This window comes from Chlamydotis macqueenii, chromosome 2, assembly GCF_036417535.1.
Source record: "Chlamydotis macqueenii isolate bChlMac1 chromosome 2, bChlMac1.mat, whole genome shotgun sequence".
Taxonomy (NCBI): Eukaryota; Metazoa; Chordata; class Aves; order Otidiformes; family Otididae; genus Chlamydotis; species Chlamydotis macqueenii.
In genome coordinates, this window is record NC_141557.1 from 133,258,398 (window position 1) to 133,282,686 (window position 24,289).

General features: G+C 40.9%; 1 protein-coding gene across 4 annotated transcripts in view; it reads right to left on the reverse strand.

Moving 5' to 3' along the window:
- The window catches only part of ZNF704 (zinc finger protein 704), a 100,806-nt gene that overhangs the window by 71,965 nt on the left and 4,552 nt on the right, over positions 1 to 24,289 (reverse strand). For all 4 annotated transcript variants that reach the window (XR_015257718.1, XR_015257719.1, XM_086740956.1 and 1 more), the window contains one exon: positions 8,460 to 8,707. Coding sequence is in view for 2 of the 4 variants with exons in the window: in XM_086740956.1 (XP_086597082.1) it covers positions 8,460 to 8,707 (248 nt within the window). In the remaining 2 variants the exon portion in view is untranslated. The remainder of the gene's footprint in view (positions 1 to 8,459; positions 8,708 to 24,289) is intronic.

The window sequence follows — 24,289 nt, forward strand, 5'->3', positions numbered from 1 at the left end:
TGAAGAGTGTTTTGAAATTACACTCCATTTTTTAAGGGAACTGAAGAGCTGAGAACAAGCCGAGCATTCACAGCAATGGCTAACGGACAAAGCAGCGACGCTGACTGAATGCAGCTCTTCAAGAACCAGCGCCTAATGGTCGCTGCAGATTAAGGACACATTTTTCCTCTGCGCCACATTAGAGGAATTCATTGAAATTTGCTTGGTAATGAGACCACTGTCCATTGGCAGCTTCCATCACACAGATAAAATTATGCAGCCATTTGTCTTGCTACCAGCAGAGGGTGGTTTTAAAGAGAAGTAGTTATACTTCTAGAGATGAAGACAAATCTTTCTCAGCAGTGCTTTGAATAAGGGATCTTCTAGAGAAATGGGAAACGTATTTATATGTGTATATATACATATCTATGTTTGTGTGTACATATATACCCACATGCACAAGCAACATCTTCTTTTAAATAAAATAATTACCCAAAATAATACAGACTCCAATGTCAGGCAGTAGGACAACTTAGCATCACCGCAATTAATTGCACAATCAAATTCTCACACTTTTACTTTTCACTTGAATTTAATTTCCTGGGAACACCATTGCAAGTCCACTGTTAAAAAAAAAGGACAATAACATTGCCCAAAAATCCAGATGGCTAAAGTCACCAGGTGATTTTAGAAGTGCCCTCTTCTAATATTAATGCTACTGCACACATCAGAAGACAGAGCGAAAGCTGAAAATTACGGAAACACAGGAACAACGAACTAAGAGGTCTGTGTGACGATCAGTTGCTACAAAAAGCCTCACCAAACAGAAAGTCACTTATTCATGAGAATTAAACTTCTTCTATATTCTTGCTAACTTCATCACTCTTAAATCACATCCTGCTCTCACAGGATCAAGTATAGTAAACCAGGCTCAAAGACCACAACCACTAGTTGCCATTATACCAAATGGTGTGAAAATCACTATCAAAGCAAAACATTCAGAGTAAAGAACAGAAAAAGCACTTTGCTTTATTCATGAGATTAATATTCCCTATGCTTTGAACATTACTGGGGAAAAAAAAATCTCAAAAGTAATGTTAACTCACCCAAAATTCACCCTTTATCAAGAATATTATGTTGGCAAAATCCTGCTGGACAGGTCAAGCCAGTGTATCTAAGACTAATGATGAAAGAATAAACTGTGCTAAGTCACATAACTGGCTCCTCTACAAGCTGCAACTGATTGAACATGATGATCATAGGGATGCCAGTAACACAGTCAAGTACAAGTCATCTCGAAACTCTCAGATATGCACACAGTATAACACAAAGGAGAGAAATGGGGGGACTGACAAAAGTCCACTGAAAAATAAAGATACCTTACGCACCCTTTCAGAGTAAATTTTTCTAGGGCAGGGGACGTTACACCTTTTTCAACAAAGGATCCTATCCAACATGTCGCTGTGGCTCTCCGGCAGCAGGGACTTCTGAATGCTAATGTCTGAGTCTGCACCACCTGGCTATGAAATCCAATCCTATTTATAACAAGCTCAACCATCCCTATGTTCAGCCACTCTTTGAATGGGACAGTCCTCCTGAGTGTGTCCTCTGTTCCCCAGCACTCCATCTCACTACTTGAAAGGTGAGTTTCCAACAGTTAGCAAGCTGTCACAAATGCTTGTCATTGATAGGACAAGGGGTAATGGTTTTAAAAGAGAGGGAGATAGATTCAGATTAGATATTAGGAAAAAATTTTTTACAATGAGGGTGGTGGAACACTGGAACAGGTTGCCCAGAGAGGTGGTGGATGCCCCAATCCCTAGAAACATTCAAGGCCAGGCTGGACCTGGCTCTGAGAAACCTGATCTGGTTGGAGATGTCCCTGCTCCTTGCAGGGGGATTGGACCAGATGACCTTTAAAGGTCCCTTCCAACCCTAACCATTCCATGATTCTATGATCAGCAATTTGAGAAGCTGGTTCAGCTATCAGGGCAAGCAATCTGGGAGACGACATTCTAGTTACATGACCAAGGTGACTTTGAGAGTTCTAGTTTGGCTCTGTGGTAGCTAGCTGTGGAGTTTTTATTTGCAATTTAATCTACATTTTTCAAAGAAGATTCTGCTACACTACTTTAGCATGCTGCAGGCAGATCAAAGGCATCCACAGCTTAAGGCACAGATGCAGTCCTTCTAGAACGCACAGAAAATTTAGTATTAGAAAACAGCATCAATAAATATATATATTTTTTAACTTCAAAATGTGCTAACAGATCGATTCTCTGATTGCTCTTTGGATAATCCTCCCTTTCCCATCAACAGATCCTAGAAGGCCCCACATCTTTTTGCAGCAGACCATGACGGGCAGCTTACCATCAATATTAAACATAATCAAGCTCTAATGACTGCTTGGGTTAAATCCAATCAAGCTGCACACAAATTTAACTACAGAAGACTAGCAAAACAAAGCAATGACTTACTACTTCAGTGATTAGCCAGTGCAGATATCTGGAGAAGCTGCTTTTAAACACATGGTATTGCCAACTACCAACATTTTTACAGAAGCCCTGAAATATGGAAATGACTCTGGGAGTAATTCTCATTACATGAAAAATAACCAGTTTTGAAGTTTCTAACTATCATGGATGTACAGAAAATAAAACTCAAGAAACAGGAGCACTCAACCTATAGGGTGATGAAAAAACTTGGAGAGAAACTCACACCCCAAGGAAGTGCTTTTGGGCTAGAAGGAAAGCTAGAGAGCTCAGAAGCTTGCAGAGCTACAGTCAGTGAATCTGAAGCACAGCCTGGTTTCTTGGCCTTTTGTTTTCACCCATTTGACTGAAAAGCGAACAAACAGTTGATACCCTCTGAGGTTGCCCCATCGATCCACTCTGCTGAAATCATGAGGGACACAGGAAAGGAGCTCCCCCAAGGAGAACAGAGGAGCTATCTAAAACAGATGGAGAATAATCACAAAAGACAACCTATGAATAAACAACATCTCTGGATAAACAGAAAAGCACAACTTGACCATCAGGTTCTTCCCTCTGTGAGTAGACTGGGAAGTCCTCCTAGTGAGGATATCAAAGTTAAGCAGATACTGCTTTTGATCCTGGAGTCAGGCTCCTGGAGAGTTTTGGCTATGAAAATATGCAAATACTTCCATTGAAATTCATGGTGCATAATCAATCACACCCAGTAGGCCTTACAGATCAACACCACACTCTGATCAGAAGGCTGCGCAGAGCTACGTTGCTGGAGAGACCAGGCAAGAAAATAATTTCGGGATGAAAATGCAGCCCTGCCTAAATTGTTTCTTTAAAATGATGGTCAGAAAACACAGCTGCAATTCATTTTGCCCCAGTTGTCTGTAGCTATTCTAGAAGGACCTAAATAGGCAACAGGGGAGAGAACTCCTAGAGACATTTCATTTACTTCATTTCAATTATTTCACATATTCTGTCATTAAATTATAAACTAATTAGTAGACAAAGTATAGGTACAGGAATAAAAACTAGTTTTGCAGTAATTGAGCAACTTTTTTATATAAAGGAAACCGAGGATAGCAAAATCCATTACATTATTGTCGTGTCAAACGTCACTGATCAATAGCAATGAACCAGAAGAGCACAGGACCTAGGTTTTATTGCACAACAGCTATTTTCACACTATAAGAAGTGCTTAACCAGCTGAGGTTTAGCTTTGGCTTGTCCTTTAAGAGCACAAACTTAACGTAGAAAAAATCAGGCAGTTAAAAAGTTTGTATTTCTTTCTTTTTTTTTCAGAGAAGATAGGGTACAGGAAGACTGGAGAAAAGGGGGATGATACAGCAAGGGGATAATACAAATTTCACAATATTTTGAGGTCATCCAGCAAAAGGTTAACAAAGACAAAACTATTCAAACACTCTCAGCTATTAGAGGGGTACAAGCGATGCTTGCCTATTCCTTCTTTAATTCTCTTAACCTTTCAGATGTTTCCAGTTGCTCCTTTCTGGGACACCAGAAAGGTGTCTGCCACATTAGTTCTGCCACTAATACATGCAAGTTTTAAGGGTTTCCAGATATAGCTGCTCAAAACACTTCTGTCTGAAAAGACCTTTAACCCCATCACCATTTTCAGACATTGATTCTCATATTTTACACAAAAAAAAAGGAAATTTCATCCCTTGCTGTCCATCGCCCACCCTTCCATCCTCATCCTCCGAGAGGCAGAAGCCGTTCCCTGCGTGCCTGATCTGCATTGGGTCTCTAGACTACAACTCACACCCTCAAACCCACCCTACCAGCAGCCCAGGCTTTTTCTCGTCTTTCTTGTCGACTTGCTTCACGAGGAAGTGCGGATTCCAATAAGTAACTCATGAAAGTACAAATGGGCAAAAAGGTTTTGCCAACTTCCACATCGCTGCCTACTGGGAACATCATCTTTGATTGCATCTGACCTCTGCAGATGTAGCTAACCGAAACACTGGTAGACCTGTGCTTGCTTCTGCCCACAAGGCAAGGCAATAAGAACCTCAGTGACACCACGTTCTTTTCAGAAAATGACCTTTCGAAATGAAGGAATTAGAATGTTCTTATTATATTATATAATTCATCTACTCAAGCTGAACAGTTTCATTTATGCTTGTCGTAGTTCAGCCAGAACAATGCTCATCTGAGCTTCAGAAGTAGGAAAGTTATTTAATTCATGTAAGTTTTGCTCAAAATGACCAAATGAAAAAATCTCAAAAGGGAAAGACTTAACGCTGTTAACCTCCCATTTCATTTTTGCATTTCAAAACATAAAAATCAGTAAAAAATAGTCATGATCTTCTCCTATTTTAATCCAAAAGACACTTTCAATACAGCACATAACAGAGAAAGGTCCGCAGTATTTATGCAAGACAAAATAAAAAATGTAAACAATCAACTTTAAAATTTAATTTAATTTCATTATTAAAATTATCCTGCATGTAATAAAATACTTAAATCAGGTCTGTTACATTTAGCATAATACTGTTACTTTAAAGAGCTGCCCTATGAAGTACCTTGAACATGTCAGGACTTTGATGGTTAGGACACCTTCTTTGTACACCAGAGAGGCCAGGTCAGGTTCTTGCTCCAAATGCAACAACAGAAGCAGCTGAATCCACACCTTCCACACTCCAGGCAAGTGTGTAACTGTTGGGCTATTAATTAGTATGGTTTTACCCCTTCTCTCTAGGTATCATTGAAAAATAAAACTCTGAAGTGTCCATGTTTTCCACCAGTTTCCCCCTTTTCCTGCACGTGCACGTGCGTTAGCCACCAGCCTGTCCCTGTTCTACAGTTCCAGCTACTGTAACTTCAGTGAACCTGACTACCAATCAGCCTGAACACCAGGCACTTCGTTAAGGTATTTTCACATTTCTAAAATTTCAGAGTCTGTAAGCAACAACAAAAGCCCTGTGGCTGAATGCCTCGGAAGCAACATTTATTACGCCAGTGTTTTCTCAACTGTTAGTTACTCTCGATACAATGTCTCACAAAGACTTTAATTCTTATTCATTGAGATCCTTAAAACCAGATAAGATAGAATGGGCTTTGTTTCATTTTGTGGACAAGGTGAAGTACACGTACCCATGTTACCAGCTCTTTCGCAGACACTTTTTCATAGCTCTTATGAAGACAGATACTCCTATGCCCCTGTTAACAAGGATTCTGCAGAATGATGAACTTCTGTCTCAAAATCACTTACATATTGTCTAGGGTTTAGTGGGATGCTGCAAAATGTAATGTTACTCTTTACTTTGGCATCCGAAATGAAATGGGTAACCTTCTCAACTCCACTACGGTTTTAAAACAAAACAAATGGCCAGCGTTTTTCTACTTCAACAGCTGAAAGTTTTTTTGTAAAAAGGGTGTATGGAGCAATAAGAAACTGAAGATCACATTAAGCTCCTTATTTCTCCCACGCTTTTGTAAACATCATCTGATTCTTCAAGACGACCTTTCACAATTGGATGCAACAAATAATCTGTGAAGGCAGATGGATGTTCTCATCAGAGGAGAGGACAGTCAACCCAACAAGTCCTGCCAGGAGAACACAGGAGGAATTCACCGCTGGGAACACACAACTCCATCAGTGCAGTCCTAGACAGAAGATTGGAAGGGGCTCATAAAGAGGCAGGAGAACGTCAAATGCCTGGACTCTCACTTCTCAGAGAATATGACTTAAGAGATTAAACTGTGCTGAAGAGGAAGAGAAATCGGACATTCCCCTCATAACAACAACAATATTTATAGCAAGATCTCCAAGCAAAGGTTTTCACATTTTTCCTGTCCGTTGTGGACAAATGGCCCAAGAATCATCTCAGATTAAAAGTGAAATTTAAGCTTGTCTGCAAAACCATAGCAAGAGTGACCGTGATGTTTATCATGCTAACGAATTTAGACTCCAGGTTTGTTTTCTGCTTCATTCTCTAATTCTGCTAATGCAGCAGCTCAACCTGCATTCTGAAAACATGCAACAACATAATATGACTATTTATTTGTTCTCAACAAAATGCAGAAACAAAGAAGAATTTTAGAAGACATCTTTGCAAATGAACTTATTTCCTATCCTCTTAAGTATCCTGTGCTCACAACTGGTGCCACAATTAGTCTTAGGAAGGTATTAAAGATGTTTATTCATTCTCTTTTCCACCTCATTGGGGAAAAAATATCCATCCCTCCAAGGAAGGATGATCTTACAGTTACAGAAAAAGAGACCTCGACTCCTCCTTCAGGTGAGTTATCCGCATGAAGCCACAAAAAAAGGTACTTTTTGTGCCTGTACCTTGGCTGCATGAATTGTAAAATGGAAATGCTAACATAGGGTTTGAGCAGGAGCCTGGACTAGGTGACTTCCTGAGGTCCCTGCTGACCTGAATTTTCTGATGATCCTATTTGCATACATACAAGTATGAATGAGAAGGGTACTCAGCCAACATGTGGTTGATTATTGGTGAAAATCTCAAATAAGTATTCTAACATTTTCAAGCTTTTAATGAATAGCTTTTTACTAGGTATAGGGGGGGAAAAGAAATCTTATCAAAATGCTCATGAACTTTCTGGTTTTCAGATGTATCGTCTACGAGGAAAATGACGGTCATCCTGTTCTCGAAGATGTGGCAGAACCTGCTCATTTACGTTCATTTTTAGAAAGCAAACAAACCAAAAAACAACAAAACATCTGGTTTGACTACATATTTTTTAGTGGCACTGTAAACTCTGAAAGTATTTCACTGAATATTATGAGCAAATAAATTTACCAGGCAGGATAAGAGAAAAAAAAAAAAAATCTTTGCAGATATGCTGATGCCAACACAAAATCACAAAAAACAAAAACAAGAAGAAAAAGCGCTTGTCACCTTGCAACACAGAATACCCAATTTGTTGTCAGTTTTTCACCATTGAGATAAGTGAGTCTGCTTAGCATTACTGGATATGTTTCTTTTATACTAATGTTCAGCATTTCCTAGAGGAGTAATTCTCTCTCTCTCAAAGCAGTCAAGTGCTTCCTCAAAGCTCAAGGTTCTAGACTCTGTATTTTTGAGCCTCTTCTTTTTAATTCACTGAAATTCTCAGCTTCTCCTTCCTTTACTATTATTCCATTTAAATATCAGGAAGGAAAAAAAAAACCAGACAAATAAACCTTGAATTTGTTGCTGTGATATACGCCAAGTCTCAGATTAAAGAACAATTATTTTTCTCAAAAAAATCCCTATAAATAGTTTATAATTAAAAAAGTGTAACTGCCCAGATGTGAATGCTAAAGACACAAACATTTATTTGTATATTTACAACAGATCCTCAAGGAATAACAAATTAAAGAGCAATACCAAAATCACCAAATCCCCATTTTATACAAATGTTATTTCCTTGCATTGCCCTTTCCTTGCATTTCACCACTTTTTTCTATTAAGTCATTTAATACACCAGGCTATGACCCAGTTGTATACCTATACAAGGATATAACAGAACATAAGATACTACATCCTCACTATGCAGCATAAGCAACTGCATATCCTCATGAATATAAAGTGGCTGCAGGTATGACAGTAAAAAAAAGAATAATAAAAAAAAATTGCTAGCAGGTAAGGTGCTTCTGTGACTCATTTAGATGATGACTTCTCATGGTTAACAATCTCTTCCTGCTAAGAAACATCCTCTTCTGTGACTACCTCAGGTGCAGCATGTTATAAAAGCAAAAACATTGCAAAAGCAATACACAGTCCTACACAGCAGACGGTCTCAGTTTCTGCTACTAGTGTTTTCAATTTTCTATCAGATCTCTCAAGCAGTGGAGCTTTGATTGACTTTTGACTGCCTGGACACGAACATTAGTCTTATCAGTGCATCACACAGCTTACCAAACTTGCCTCTAATATCCCACATTAAAAAAAAAAAAAAAAAAAAAAAAAGGAAAAAAAAAAAAGAGCTTAAAACAAAACCACAAAAAACCCCAACTCTCCTTACCTTGCTGGAGGCACATCAATATTTGAAGAAACAACCTTGCGCTTCTGTTCCAGAAGACAAACAGAACGAGTGTTTTCCTTTTCATACTCATGAGCTCTGTTTGGTTTTTTGGTCTCTGCTGTTTTTAAATCTTCCTCCTTTGTGGTGAACAGGAGAAACTGTTGGTCTGGCAGTTTTTGACTGATGTCACTTTTTACATCCTCCTGCTGAAATGCAGGGAAGGTCATTTCACGCTTGATGCTGGCTGCCTGTAAAATTGAAAGCAACTATTAAATTTTCCTCTAATTCTCCTAAAATGTAGGGGGGACACACAATCCAATACCCACAGGCATTTACTTCTAATTAGCTCTTTGACTCAGAGAATATCATTTCTTTGCCCTTCATAAATTCCGAAACTGCCATTAATTTCTCAACAGTTGAAGACTATCCAGGAAAGAAAACAATTCTTGTTCATTTGATAAAGCAATCAGTCATCTCTTAATGCTAAATCAAAAAGCTATTTGAATTGGAATATCAGAAACCACAGTATATATAATATATATTTAATGTACATACATCTCTGCTGCATAACTATGGAGGATGCCCTTCTCCTAAAATTCCAGGAAAAAAAGGCAGAATTCATCCAGATAAAAGACAACCAAGAAATTAAAGCACTTCTGACAGCCACTTACTGGATTCTTTAATAGCTGTAATTGTAAATGAGGATTTCTCCAGGAACAGAAAAATATTTTGCTCCGATCCACCTCAGCTGCCAGAAGGCAAAGGGGAGCAAGTGACGCTGGCAGGATCTCCGTGAGGAGCCAGCCAGCTCCACCACTGATGGCCAGCGATGAGGAGCACGGACACACATAGAATCATAGAATCATAGAATGGTTAGGGTTGGAAGGGACCTCCAAAGGTCATCTAGTCCAACCCCCCTGTAAGGAGCAGGGACATCCCTGACTAGGTCAGGTTGCTCAGAGCCTCATCCAGCCTGGCCTTGAACGTTTCCAGGGATGGGGCCTCCACCACCTCTCTGGACAACCTGTTCCAGTGTTCTATAACTCGCATCGTAAAATTTTTTTTCCTAATTTCTAATCTAAATCTACCCCCCTCTATTTTAAAACCATTACCTCTCATCCTATTGCAACAGGCCCTACTAAACAGCCTTTCCCCATCTTTCTTGCAGGCCCCCTTGAGGTACTGGAAGACCGCTATCAGGTCTCCCCGGAGCTTTCTCTTCTCCAGGCTGAACAGCCTGCACAGGAGCTGCTTAAGGTTGTCTCTTTGGCTGCCAGCGCTCCCCAGATCTTCAGGCCTGCTGCTTCCCATAAGCAAAGACTTCCCAAGCAAATAAGCACCTTAACAAATATGTTACCCCTATGGAATACAATGTGTTGGTATAGCAAACTATTGCAGGGTTGCAGTGAAGAGCATGGAAAGCCAAGAGAACCAAGCCACTCTGCCTTCCCAGGAAGCAAAACAAAGCCCAGGATCTAGATTTTCCTCTGAAATACCATTCCCTGGCCAGCTAGGCTTCCTCAGCTTCACAAGGGCTGACCTATCTCACAGGCTGTCACACGCCTCTCATCCTGCCGTACATCGTCCGAGCTCCTCCAGACCCTCCAGAAGCCCGCTAGCTTCCTCACATCCCTGCGAACACGTGTGAAAGAGAAAAAGTCCAAGAGATGCAGTAGGGCAGCAACCCCTCCACCCAACCCAAACAGCCAAGAAAATACATCCCAACAAAATGGCTGCTTGTCCTGCCTCGAGCAGAGGTACTTCCACACCACACGCACCACCTTGGAGAAATCCAGAAGCCTTCTAGGACTTGCAAACTGAATTTTTTGATACCTGTAAATTATTGCTGATCTTTAGAGTGGAGAAATCAGGGAGGTGTCACCCTCAGATAGTAACAGCACTAATAAGCTGAAATTCCTATGTGACCTCTTCCAGCTTACTCCTTCTCATTATCCAAAAATATTAAGAAATTTATATGTGCATATACTTATGTATAAAAATAAATAAAAATACATTCATCTCCCCAGTCTCCCTGTTTCTAGCTTGCAAACCTTGGCAGGCATAAAAATGCTGCAATCTATTTTAAGTTCACAGGAAAGACAATTTTGCCAAGGTAATTTTGTTTTGTTCTGTAAAGTACATGTCATTGTTAATGCATAATGTCTTAGGACCCATGATTTAATTGTCTCATTCTAGTGTTTCCAGGGAAGGGCTTTCTGCAGTTGCTTCAAGAACAAAACTGGAATTGTTATTTTATGAATGTAAATAGTAGGAAGAATTAGTCATTTTACACTTCTTCATACACAAACAGATGACGCACTACCAACAAAATCTGCATGGAAGACAAAATAGTCAGCATGTGATCACATAGAATTAGGAGAAGACATATAAACAGTGTAAATTTTATTCTGATTTAATTATTTTTTTTAAAAAAAACCCCATACATTTACAGTAAGCCCTTTTCTGAGGGTCTGAGGATCTTAACAGACATTAAGTTGCCTTCGATTTTCATCAAAATTGATTTAGAAGTGATGCACTAAAGCAAAAAAAAAAATAAAAAAGCCTGAAAACAGCCAAGATCCAGTATCCAGCCCCTAAAAATTATATAATGCCAAACAAAGGTACGTGTAAGACTAATTCCGCTCCCTCCATTACCATATGGTCTTCCATTGCACAACCACTTATCTTTTCCTCCCTCCCCAGGATTTCCATGTTATCCAGTGCAAAGGACAGTGCTGCACAGGGCGAGAGCAGCTGCACCGGCTGTGCATGGCAGGGTGCTGGTGTGCACACGTACGAGGCAGAACCCAGCAGTTTCCTCCTTGCTCTGCACAGCCCTTAGCAGAAAAAGCACCGAGAGCACGGGAGAGGGGCAACCTCCCTCCTTCCCTACTCTCCAATGCCAGACTGAACATGGTATTCACCAGGATGATTTCGATTTTCCTAATCCAAGAAATCCATTATTTTACAAAAACAAAGTTTTCCCTAATTTATGAAACTGTAATATTTTACTCAGTTTCAGCAAACATATTGTGCCTTACATTATTAATTTTTCTTTACAGACCTAAATAGTGACGACAAGAGGTTGCAGACTCAGACTACAGCTGTACAAATAAATCCCCAAACATAAAGAGCAAAATACTTGTATTTTGATACCAGATAATCTACTGATATATATCAAATTTATTTACATCCAGTTCAAATATATTCAAATAACAGCTTGGTTTTCATGTCAACACAACATCATTTACAGCCGGCCACATGCAAGCATATGGAAGTGAGAAACGACAAAAACCACAGAAGCAAGAGCTCAGGTTGCAGAGCTACTGCCAAGCAGTTCAGGTTCTTTGTCTGAATGTTCAGAAACAGCAGAAGACCAAATCCAATGCTTATACTACCTCTCTTTCCTCTCCTTCAGTTTTCAACAGATGTTTGGAAAGACTAACCTCTTTCTAAACTTTGCCTTGACAGTGACTGCAGATAAAGAATCTTTTCTGCTTTAAAAGCAGATGATCATGAGAGAAAGCCAAGAGTTTCCCTCAGTGGCCGCTCTCCGGTAGCTTTCCCCTGCTCCATACGCAGTTTTTCTACTTTAATTCATCCATGTCTACAGGAGCCATTTCCACTTGAGATACCTGCTGTGACTGGAAGGGTATGGGGTCTTTTGCTGGAAATCTAACCACCTACAGAAGCAGCTGTGGATGTGAGGAGCACCCGAGGCCACTGTTACGTGACTGATCAGGTTCCTCGCTGTGTGGCAAACACACTGATTAACACCAGGACCCCTCTGCTTTCAAGGTCTGCTTTAGCATCACCCACAGTTCAACTACAAATTTTCACATGGAAAATTTCCAGTATATCTTTCCAGATAAGTTAACTGTTCTGTCATATCTTATCAGGAACTTTTTTTTTTTCCACAGATCTTTCATATTCTTTTAACCACTTTGAGGCTTGCAGTGGTCCTCTAAGTCCATAACATGTTTTAGCAAAAATTTTGTGGAAGGTCTAGCCCAAGTAGACACAGCCTGTCTTGCAGACAGCCAGATGTTAGCACTGTAACATCAATTTATTTCAGCTTGCTTCCAATGCTTTGCATTTCTCTCTCCTTTGTTGTTCTCAAACTCCAGGGATACATTTTTCCCTAATGGTTTCGCTTGTCTTGTCATACCTCTGTATTTGCCACCTTATTGCCTCCAGTATCAACTGCTGATAAAAACTTACACAGTTTTTTCCATACTTGATTAATCCTCTCTCATACAAGCCATTTTATAATAGGCTAACCATTTTTCTATGCAATTCATTGTACATTTTCACCCTGAAGCCATTAGCAACCTTCAGCTTACTTTCAACCGAGTCCTTTGCAACCTGGCCTCAGGCAACCAACATTGCCTGGAAGTTCAGACACAGAAACAGGAGTTACAGACCATCTGCAAATTTTAAAAACTCGCTTTGTTTCTGTCTCTAGTTACCCTCACTTGCCTTTGACAACCTCCCTCCCATCACCATTGGGCAAGGGAAACTTTTGACACGCTGCTGCTTGGAAACAACAGCTCAGTATACCTGCACCTTCTCCCCTGGAGCTCAGCTCTGACACTGCCCCATGCTTGAGGTCTCATCTGGCCTCACTCCTTCCACTGCTTCTCAGCAAGCACTGGTCTTCCCACTCACTCTCCCCTGTGTTTTCAACACCTAATAGCACAATCATGTCCACAAACTTCTTCAAAGGCACAAGCTGGGTCACAGAGCGGTCCTCCCTTGCTCATTTTGAAATCCTCTCAGTCACCAAGCACAGCAGCACCGTGCTGCAGCAGACCCACTCTGGCAGATGGAGACGGGCGCCACTTCAGCCAGAGAGTTTGGTAATCTTCCTGCCAGAACTGAAAGTCATTTCTTGCTTTGGTGTTTTAGTTTCTGTTTTGAAGTTGTCAAGACGATGGTATATATTTAGGCTGAGGGTTTTAAGTTACAGTCCTTGCTTGATTCATTATTATTACTATTTAAGTGGCAAAGTTTAATACCCCACATGACAGCTAAATTATTGCCATAGTTAATATTTTCAGCAATATATTAATAATTTTTCATTGCAAAAGCCACCTTAACCTGCCTATAGAAACTTGTATTTGGTGGTATCTTGTCATAACCAAGTTAGTAGTCCTGACTTCCACATGCCCCAATCAAGACCATGCATTGCAACAGAAGTCTTGCCCAAATTAAAGCTTAACATCGATACAAATTTTGAACAATTTCTAGAGAAATTTTTATTTATTCTTTACAGAGGATGTGCAGAAGGCAACTTTTCAATAGTTTAGGCCTTAAATTATCTGCAGTTAAATTTTTGTTATGCCCAAAAGCACATCCTGGTAAGACGCTCATGTTGCAGTCAAACTTCAGTCTTCTCCAATTTCAGTTAAATTTCAGCTTAGATTTTGCCCTGAATAGTAAAAAAATTATTGATCAGAAAGCTCAAGTATTGAACCACCTAGTCAAAGCATCAGCGGACACTAGAATAAGTAGACCTATCACATTTATATGCAGAGACCTAATTTTACAGACTATATATGTCATCTCTTGAGCACAACCTGACTGGGCTTTAGCATCTTCCCTTGCCTCTGGCACATTGCTGCTTAAAAACTGAAGTTATTTATTTTCAAATAGTTCGCTAGCATTTAACAGGCATTAAGATGTCTGTGTTTCCTATAAAATGGGAAGTATTAAACTCCCAAGAATATTCGCATCATTTACTTGTATGTGATCCAAACATACAGAAATACCCCTTCAAATGTAAAAATTTACTTCCACCTATGTTCTTTCAAATTTCCTAATTTTTTTTGTGCAGTACCTGTGAATCCAGGTGGGCACACCAGGAGCACAGGCTTCATTTTCAACAGGCTTTGTAATGGTCTACACAGACAGATGGCAATAGAAAAAACTATTGAAATAACTGCTGTGCCACATACCATGCCTGCTTTGCTGACAGTTTTATAAACAACTCAGCAGCTGATTTATTGACGAGGAGTCGCTGAGAGAGCACTGGATGTGACGGAAGCGCAGAAGTAGAAAGCAGCTGTCCAATGCAGAGCACCACTCACCCAAGCGGCACTGCCTCCAACCCTGTGACTCGATGCAGCATCTTCAACGAAGCTACGCCGTTTTACGCCTGCTGAGGAAGATCTGGCCACACATGTGATTGCATCTGCCTGCCATGAAGCAGCCCAGCAAACAGAGGCTGGGCGATGTGAGGCTTATGTCACGCTGTCAGGCAGCAGGACAGTAGCGAAAGACCAGCCAGCTCCCCTGATCTTCTGGGGAGACACCAGCCAACTCCTGTTTCTCCTCATGTGTCTGCTGGGATTCTGGAAGGACTAAGACATCTCAGAAAGTCCCCTCTGTGCACAGTCTAAATCCTAGAGGCCTGGGTAAATTAAATAATCCTGCAACTACGGCCTATTTTGTGCCACTATGTTTTGTTCATACAAATAAAAGAGCTCATTTTACAACAAAAAAAAAGTACCTCTAAAAACCATTAAAAATATTTTACGAGGGTAGAGGGAACTGTCTGTACAAAAGCTGATTGCATCCAAAACTCCCCATTAAAAAAAAAAAAACCCAGGCTAGTGGGAATATGCTTTGGGAAATTAGCTGCTAAAAAAACGACACCTTATCTTAAACATGATGCCATTGTCATGTTTCCATCTTGTACAAACTTCCTTTTCTCCCTCAATCCCTAAAGTTATACTTCCTTTACTTCAGCTACAGGCCACCATAACTGCATAACTGGACTCAATTCCAGCGCCCCTTCATTCCAAAACTAACAAGATCCCTCACAAGCCACGCTGGCTGCTTTCCAGACCGGGTGGCGCGGGGAGGCAGGAGGCGGCGCAACACGCTAATTAAAAAAAAGGATACAAGAAAACCTCACCCCAACAACAGTCACCCAACACACTGCTCCAATTCTGGATAAATATGTAGTGTCAATAGACATAGTTCAAACTTAATTGTGAGTCCTACGCCTATCTACTACATCAACACTATACAGCTGTTAAAGAAGACACAGTTCAGGATGAGGATTTTTAATTGCCATCTGATTTGCTATGTAATCAGTTGGTCTAATTCCATCAAATAACTCTTTTGATTAAACACCAATTAAACAAACACAAATAGCTACAAGATGTACAGCCAACCTGCCATATAACTCAGTCATTTTTTATACACCATTTTTCCATTCTGACTTGTGACCATCTCTTTCAGTTTTCTGAAATAGATGCAAGCACGCTAAGTGTTAGGGACTGCCAATAAAACTTCCATCTGGCAAGAAAACAAAAGTCACAGGGTATATTTTTTTTTTTAAACAAGGCTTTAGGAACGTTTTTGATCCACTACAGAACAAATATATTTGGGAAAGCAAAGGAAGGAATAAATGTATTTCAGCCTAACGTATTAATGGAAAATAATAATTAAATGTATATATTCAACATTATACACATTTAACAATTTCAGCCAAAATAAGAGCTCAGTAACTGCAAGACTCTTCCCAGGCCAGCCTGAACAGCTAGCCTATGCTCTAGGGACACAAATAAGCCAGTTTTCTGAACAAGAAAGGAATCAGGAGCAAAGTTCACAGCAAAATATAACAAGCAGCAATGAGAAACACCAAACTTCTTACCAAGATAACATCATGTAAGTAAAAAATATTTAAATTAAATCTCTGGAAGGACAAACATTTTGCTGCATTCTTACTACTTCGTAAAGTATTTCCAGTTCAAGTTCCTGTAACAGAGTTGTTTTTTATGTAAAAAGGCTCTAATTTTTACCATCCCAAAACAGCATCCTCACTGGAAGGAAAGAATACACTGAATTTCCATTTCAACAGAAATCTCTATTCATACTGGAATACAAAGAGATAAGACAGATTCTTGCAATGATGCTTGGAAATGATCTGCCCTGAATTTCAATATATTATCACATTTTCGAGTATACTTTGCATTTAATTACTTGCTTCACCTGCGGTTGCTCATTACACATAAACCATGTCAATCTAATCAATCTAAGCATTTGTGAACTGGTACGCTCTAACAATATGGAAGATAACGCATTTTAAGGTCACTGTAAGTGTTCTTTACAATACATAGTATGCATTAATGTCTAGTAATGCAGTACTCATTTTCAACCAGGCAAGGACAAAGTCTCTGTCTTCACCATTTGACTGAATATACAAAACCGTCCAGAGTATTTATTTTCCAGATGCTAAAATACAAACCTAAAAATTTATGTTGCCTGGATTCACAATACGGTGTTAGGCAGCAAGAACTGGAGTCAGCAAGAAGTTGCTACCCTTTCACTATTACTCATCTACAAAAAGCGTGTACCCTAGCACCAGCCAAAGTGTTTCTGAATTATACAGCTATACAGGATCACATATCTGTCCAGAAGAATAACAGAAACTTTCACTTTGACATTTGAAATTCAGTACCCATCCAGGTATCTGTTGCATCCCAAACAGAAGAACGACCAATTTGTGACATCCAAAATTCTGCACTAACTGGCACAAGAAGCACAGATGTTATTAAAACTGGACAGAGAGGTGTTACTAAGATTGCAGGGGGAGACAGCGAGGAACACTGGGAATCCACAGCCCCATACACCATTATCAGGTCTAAACAAAAATGATTCAGAGATATTTGAGCCTTTTTCTCTCCACCACATGAGCAAACAGATGAAGATGTGAAAAGTATGGTAGCTTCCTTTCCCATCCCATATGCAGCCACAGTAAGTTCCTTACAAAAACACAAACAACATAATCTCTAAGATAATCAGACACCAATTAGTAACAGTTACCAAATATTAATAGTAACTGCTGAACACATACACCTTCAAAATTTGCTTGCAACATTTAAGTCTCAAAGGAATAACCCATGCTCTGTATTCTGGATGCTGCACACGCAAGTGAATGACTTGCAGTCACTGCTCTGCAAACCCAGCTAGCCCTCAGGAACACATTGCCTCTGAACATCTGACAACTAAGAAGCTAGCTTGGAAAGCCTTAAACAGAAGGAAAGTAGAATATTCGCACAGAACAGATTAATTTTCCATTTAGCAATCCCGTTGCTGCACGTAAAGCTTTGCTAAACACGCTCACCGTTCAGCGCTTGGGTACTACACCAGGCTAAAAAGGGCTTGGTTGGCCAAGAATGGGCAGACATAACTGCTCTCCCAATTACTGGTTTCACAAATGGTGAGTTTAAGATGAGCTAAACCAATTATCACATTTTCTCGCAGCGACGTACGTGCCTGGCCATGCACGCAGGAAGGGTGCCTGCCAGGCAGCACGTTCCCCTCACGTCTCTGGTGGCGAAAGCAGCGTGAGTAGTGCCCAGTGCCACTGGGGCAAGCTGGGGCCACGCAGAGGACAGGAGAGGGACTGGAAACGTGTGCCCTGGGCTGGCCAAAGAGCACTGAGGGACAGAAGGGAAGGATACACCTGGGTCTTGCTGGCCACCTACGTGGAAGTTAAAAAAACCTGGAATTGGAGATAAAAATGAGCATGCTAACTCGGGGTAGCAGGGAAGTTCAAACTTTTTGTTCTTATTTCTATGATGTTACTGGTTGTAATTACAAGCTGTAATTAGCGAACACCATCAAATCAGGTGTTCTTACTGCACTGGCTGAAGCCCTGAAACCTCACATCAAGGTACTTTCTATGATACGCCTATGAACATCTATTTTCTCTGAAATAGCAATTTTTGCTACTCTAGGAGAGGCAAAGTGGAGCAGTTTTTGCTGCCCCCAATTTTGGTTCTGTCTACATTAAGAAGTTGTACACAACAGCTTAAGTTTCAAGTAATTTAATGCAGCCTTGTTTATGGACTGACAGAAATAACGATCTGGCCTGTATTTTTCCCAAATTTCATGTGCAAATAAAATACTTTTAATTTCAACTATTTAAAGACCATTGCTGAAGATTTATGAGAAGCTCCACTTGTTTGTCTTTTCACTTGCTGGTGGTTTGGGATCAGTAAGGATGGCTGCGGTTCAAAGCAGAAGGGAGAAATATCATCAGTTCTATCATCTCATTCAGGATCAAGCAAGCAGAGCTCCCAAAAAATGAGAACATACAAGAGGCAGTAGGCGACTCCCCACACTTTGTAGAAGATTTTGGAAATGCTGCCTCACTGCTCCTCAATAAGAAACCATGTTTGGTTCATTGGCATTTGAAAGCTCTCCTCTGTCTGGACAGAAATACAGAATAGAATGTCTACCGGAAAGAAAAACAGATTAGCTTTATTGTCAAGATTTCTTGCAAACAAGGTACAGAGAGGTGTGAGATTTCTAAGGTTAGAAGCAACTGTCTGACTTCTGATGCAGCCAGCTGAGATGAGATGTTGCAGATCCTGGATCACTTAAAAGGCTATGGAAATGTAATCCATTTGCCTTAACATCTTGGGAATAAAGAGACTTTGCTGTCTCTTTTTGTTTTTTTTTCTTTTTCTTTTTTTTTTTTTTGTTGTTTAAATGATGGGATTTCAGTGAAATTAAACCAGGTAGTTCACAGATGTATCCAACTGTTGTAACTTCTGAATGAAGCAGGCACTGTGAATGAAAGCTTCAAGGGCCAGTGTTGATCCTTGAAGCTGAGAGCCTGGAGGAGATATTTCAAGATCAGAATTAAGTGCACATCCTCATCTCCTATAACTGATCTCAAGCCTGGAAGTAGAAAGCATAATCCTTCAGAGGAGATGAACAAGTGAGATGTGTTGCCCCCAGTTAAGAGATTCTCCCAAAGCTATGTTTGGCTCCAGGCAAAAACGTTTACCGGTTTTCCTGTTCAGAGTAGGAGAGGTGCCAAAAAAGGAGTTACTTCTGGGTCTGACTATGCAGAGAAGTAGTATCACAGAGTTTCATCTCATTATCCCTGGAAACAATAGAATAACACTAGTAGAAACCTATGGAGGCCAAATGTGACCTCCTCTTTCTCAGCCACTCTGGAAACCAACCCCCTATCAAACCACATGTGAACTAGAGGGATGCAATGATGTCTCATGAGAGAAGAGGCTTCACAAAAAACCTGAAAAACAATCAAGCCCAACCAGTCAAATGGCTGCTGTTCTCTAAAGGAGGAAGGCTTGCTCCCTTTCTTGCCTTCCTTGTCCTCCCTACATATGCCCTAGCCTGTGATATCCCATCTTTTCCTCTGCACTATCAAGACGCTTGACAAGCCCTTCCCTGAGTCACCTTAATTTACTGAAGTTACAGAGTGTACAGACTCTCCGCAGCACGTGTTTCCTGCTGTTTCAGCAGCCCACAAAGGCACACAACAAATTCTGCGCAAGCCCAAAGGAGCCAGTGCATGGCAGGGAGCTGGAGGGAGGACAGAAGGATGGAGAGGGGAATGCTCTACCCCTTTTGAAACTGATAAAACATTAAATCATCTCACCACGGCTCCATAAACACCATTCGGTTTTCCCAATGCCTTGACACAAAGCATGCTGTGCTGCAGAGGCTGCTGCTCCAGCAGAGGGACCTACCAGCACGGAAAGAGAAACACCTGCAAGACCAACCGCTTCTCTCCTGCCTTGAGAAAGTAAAGACAATTGTCTAGAACAGTGGTGGCCATGTATGCTGAAGCAAAATATCACCGTAAAACCTTCGCAACCACCAGTTCACCCTTATTTACTTTCCTGCTTTTTCCATATAGCTCTGTAAGCCAGATGAGGACCACTTTCCGTGGCCTTATGAAGCATCAGTGAACCACAAGCTACAGAGGAACCACCACTAACTTAGACCTAAGAGCAGTACGAACTGCATCAGTGTTCTCTTTATAAGTATTTTAAAGCAGAAAAATCAGATTTCTTCCCTTTGGCAGTACTTAAATTTGTCATAATTATATTTAAAAAAAGAGACTTGTTGAGAAATATGAGGTCAAAAGCATTTTTGATCCAGAGAGAGTTCTTTCCCCCATTTCAAAGGGACATGCATATATACATAAAAGATCAGGTTGGTTCAAATGTTTAGCTTGCCAGCTTTACAAAGCCCAGTTTATAGAAGGTAATTGTACAATTTGTTCTCTGTGTCAGGATGATGCAGGCATTAGCCACTTTATCTGGTGAAGGAGAAAAAAAAATAATTAAGTAACTATCCAGTCTTATGACTGCTTGACATAATTGTGCTGCCTTATCTAAAGTTCAAGTAACCTTTTATCCACTACGTTAAGAAAATACATTAAAGATGGTGAAATTATGAGCTATATAATTTCACACTTCAATATCTAATCATTGAGGCATTTTATTTTCCCTCTGATTCTGTGTCCAGTGATCATAATGGTCTACTACAGTCTGAAGCAATACTTAAAAATTATTAGGACCAGTGTGGAAAGGTTTTAGGAGACTAATGGATTCACCCTCGTGGTTATGTAATTGGGCTGAAATCCCAAATCTGCTTAAACTAGCAGGACTTTTCCACCAACTTCAGCTGGGTAAGGATTTTATGGAAATTTGATTATTTTTTTTCAAAAACACCAACAAAAAGATCTGTATTTTTATCCAAAGTTCAAGCAACAGAAGTTGTTCCGTTTCCTGTCTTCATTAGTTCTGTTGTCAAACAACAAACACCACCCACACATGTATGTTCTAATACAATGAGACAAATGTCACCGCAATCATCGTTTGGGATTGGAAAGTTTGGCAGGGTGCCAGAGTGGTGAAAGTGATCCCATCACAGATTGTTCTGCAGCAGCAACAACATTCAATTCCTACGCGCTCTGTTCGGCAACATGCTACAGCGAAAAACATCAACACAAGTCTGCGCAATCGAAGTTGATCACCACAGGAGGTAACGCACGCTCTTTTTATTCGCTTTATAGTTCCTGTTCAATTTCTGCAAATAAGCAAAAGCACTAATAAGAGTTTCTCTCCCCGCCTACCGTTCTCCTGTAGTCTTTTGGCTGGCCTCAAGCAGCAGGAATGGTCAAGCTGCTCACTATTTTTAGAAACAAGCAATTCAACAAATCACTTGAATGTATTACAAAGCCCATGGGCACTCTCATCAGGGGTGGCGAGGGGGAAGCATCATTGCTCAATCCACAGCAGTATTTACCACGCAGACACCAGCCAGGACCAGCATGTTCCCTACAAGCAGCAAAGCTCTCATCTTTGAGATGGACAAGTGGCACAGTTTTGAGGCACAGATTTATCCCAATCTGCTAAGATCTCTCTGGTGCTCTCGTATCACTGAAATTTCTAATCTAGCAGCTGGGAAAACACAGAGCAGGACTCAAGGGTTCCAAGCTGATCTACAGGACCGTTAGGCTTCTCCGTAGCCTTGGACCAGAAGCAAGGCTGGAAGAGCACAGGGTCAGGAAAGGCACAGATGGTCTGTGTGTCTGCAGTTGTTGCAGGACGCATTACAAATGTTAGTTACCAGACCATGAAAAACAATTTCTCAATATTTAGTTTTCAGATAAAAAAAAAAAAAAAAGTCAATTCTATCTTCAAGACGGAAGACCCAGAGAACTACAGGCTGGTCAGTTTCACCTTGAACCCCAGGAAGGCGACAGAGCAGCTAATCCTGGAAACTATTTCCAGGCATATGAAGGACAAAGAAATTATCAGGAGTAGTCAGCGTGGCTTCACCAAGGCGAAGTCATGCTTGGCCAGCCTGATGAACTTTGAGAATGAAATTACTAGCCTGGTAGATCAGGGGAGAGCAGTGGATATGCTCTATCTAGACTTCAGGAAAGCCTAGTCGGAAGCCAGTAAATGGTGGTGTACCCCAGGGGTCAATACCGGATCTAGTCCTGTTCAGCATCTTTATTAATGATCTGGATGATGGGGCAGAATGCAGCCCCAGCAAGTTTGCAGATGACACAAAACCAGGAGGAGTGACAGGTACGCCAGAGGGTCATGCTGCCATTCAGAGGGACCTCGACAGACTGGAGAAATGATCCAACAGGAACCTCATGAAGTTCACCAAGGGGAAGTGCAAAAGCCCCAGGCACCAGTACATGCTGGGCACCACCCAGCTGGAAAACAGCTTTGCAGAAAAGGCCCTGGACATCCCGGTGGACACCAAGTTCTACATGAGCTGGCAATGTGACCTTGCACAGCAAAGGTGGCAAGTGGTGTCCTGGGCTGCATGAGACAAAGTATTACCAGAACGTGGAAGGAGGTGATCCTGTCCATCTGCTCAGCACTGATGAGGCCACACCTGGAGTGCTGGGTCCAGTTCTGGGCTCTCCAGTACAGGAGAGACATGGACATACTGGGGAGAGTCTAACGAAGGGCCACAAAGATGATTAAGGCACTGGAGCATCTCTCCTATGAGGAAAAGCTGAGAGAGCTAGGGCTGGTCAGCCTGGAGAAGAGAAGGCTCAGGGAGGATCTCATCAATGTCTATAAATACCTGAAGGGAGGGTGCAAAGAGGACAGAGCCAGGCTCTTCTCAGTGGTGCCCAGTGGACAAGGGGCAATGGGCACACACTGAAACACAAGAGGCTCCCTCTGAACATCCAGAAACCACTTTCTCACTGTGAGGGTGACAGAGCACTGGCACAGGTTGCCCAGGAAGGTTATGGAGTCTCCCTCCTTCAAGATATTCATAAAGCTGTCTGGATGTGGCTCTAGGGAACTGGCTCTAGGTGGCCCTGCTTGAGCAGGGAAATTGGACCAGATGAGCTCCAGAGGTCCCTTCCAACCTCAACTATCCTGTAGTTCTGTGATAAAGAGCAAGCAGCACATCTCTATTAGTGGTGCACACTTGCATACCTGAAGGAAGCCAACTGATCATTCTCAGTTTAACTCATTCTAGACTGAAAACATTCTAGCACATAAGGATCAAAACTGTTAGCAACTCCACCGCACCTCTTTATTCTCACATAGTTACAGTTTTCTAATACAATTCCTTTTAAGGGTAAAGTGGTTATTCTTGGTCTGCGTTCAACAAACAACAACAAAATTACACCAAAAATCCTCAGCAAGTTACTCCCATTCAGTCTGTATTATGGGAGAGTGTTACAATCTCACCACCCTTAGCTGTGCCTCCACTGATCCATACTATGTCTAAACTTTAAAAAAAATTTTAATAATGATGAAAAAAATCCCAAGTCTAGTTGTGCAGTTTTCACACTAACTTCACTAGCCAGGTTTTCACTCAAGGACTATGAGACACTGAATGAAGTTTGAAATTTAAAAACTAATAAACTTTATCTACTTACAAAAACACAGCTAAGCTGTTGGTGTTAATTTGCCTCTCTTGTCTCACCCTTTGGTTGTTCTCCACAACCATCAGCATCCATTTGTTATCTCTTGTGTTGCTCTTCAACTTCACAGAAGAGGGTGAAGCAGGGTTAGGCTTGTTCTGGGTCTGCACACAGCCTAGACTAAAAGGATCTGGCTCCAAGATCACAACATGAGTTCTGGTGTTATAATAACTACTAGTATTCAAAAAAATGTCTTTATCATTATTAATCTGAGAGGGAACATTTCAGTTTACTCTGCGGTTAGCATGCAAGTTCCTAATGTGTCTTTGAGATCTCTCCACGGCTAAGCGAATCTGGTATTTGAAGTTTGCATTTTGCAAATTGCCTGTTAAAATATACTTGCATGCACGTATGAAAGCCAAATTAAATAGCACTTTGCTAATGAAGCAAAAAATAAGTTTGTTTTCCTCAAGATGGGCCTATAATCCACTCAGACAGTAAAGCTGATTGATTTAAAGGATGACAATAAATTCACACCTGGCTTTTGAGAGAAGGCAGAGAAAAGGAGCAAAGGAACAGAGAGAGAATCAGCCTAGCCAAACAATGCATGTAACAGGCAACTGATTTCTTCCAGACAAAT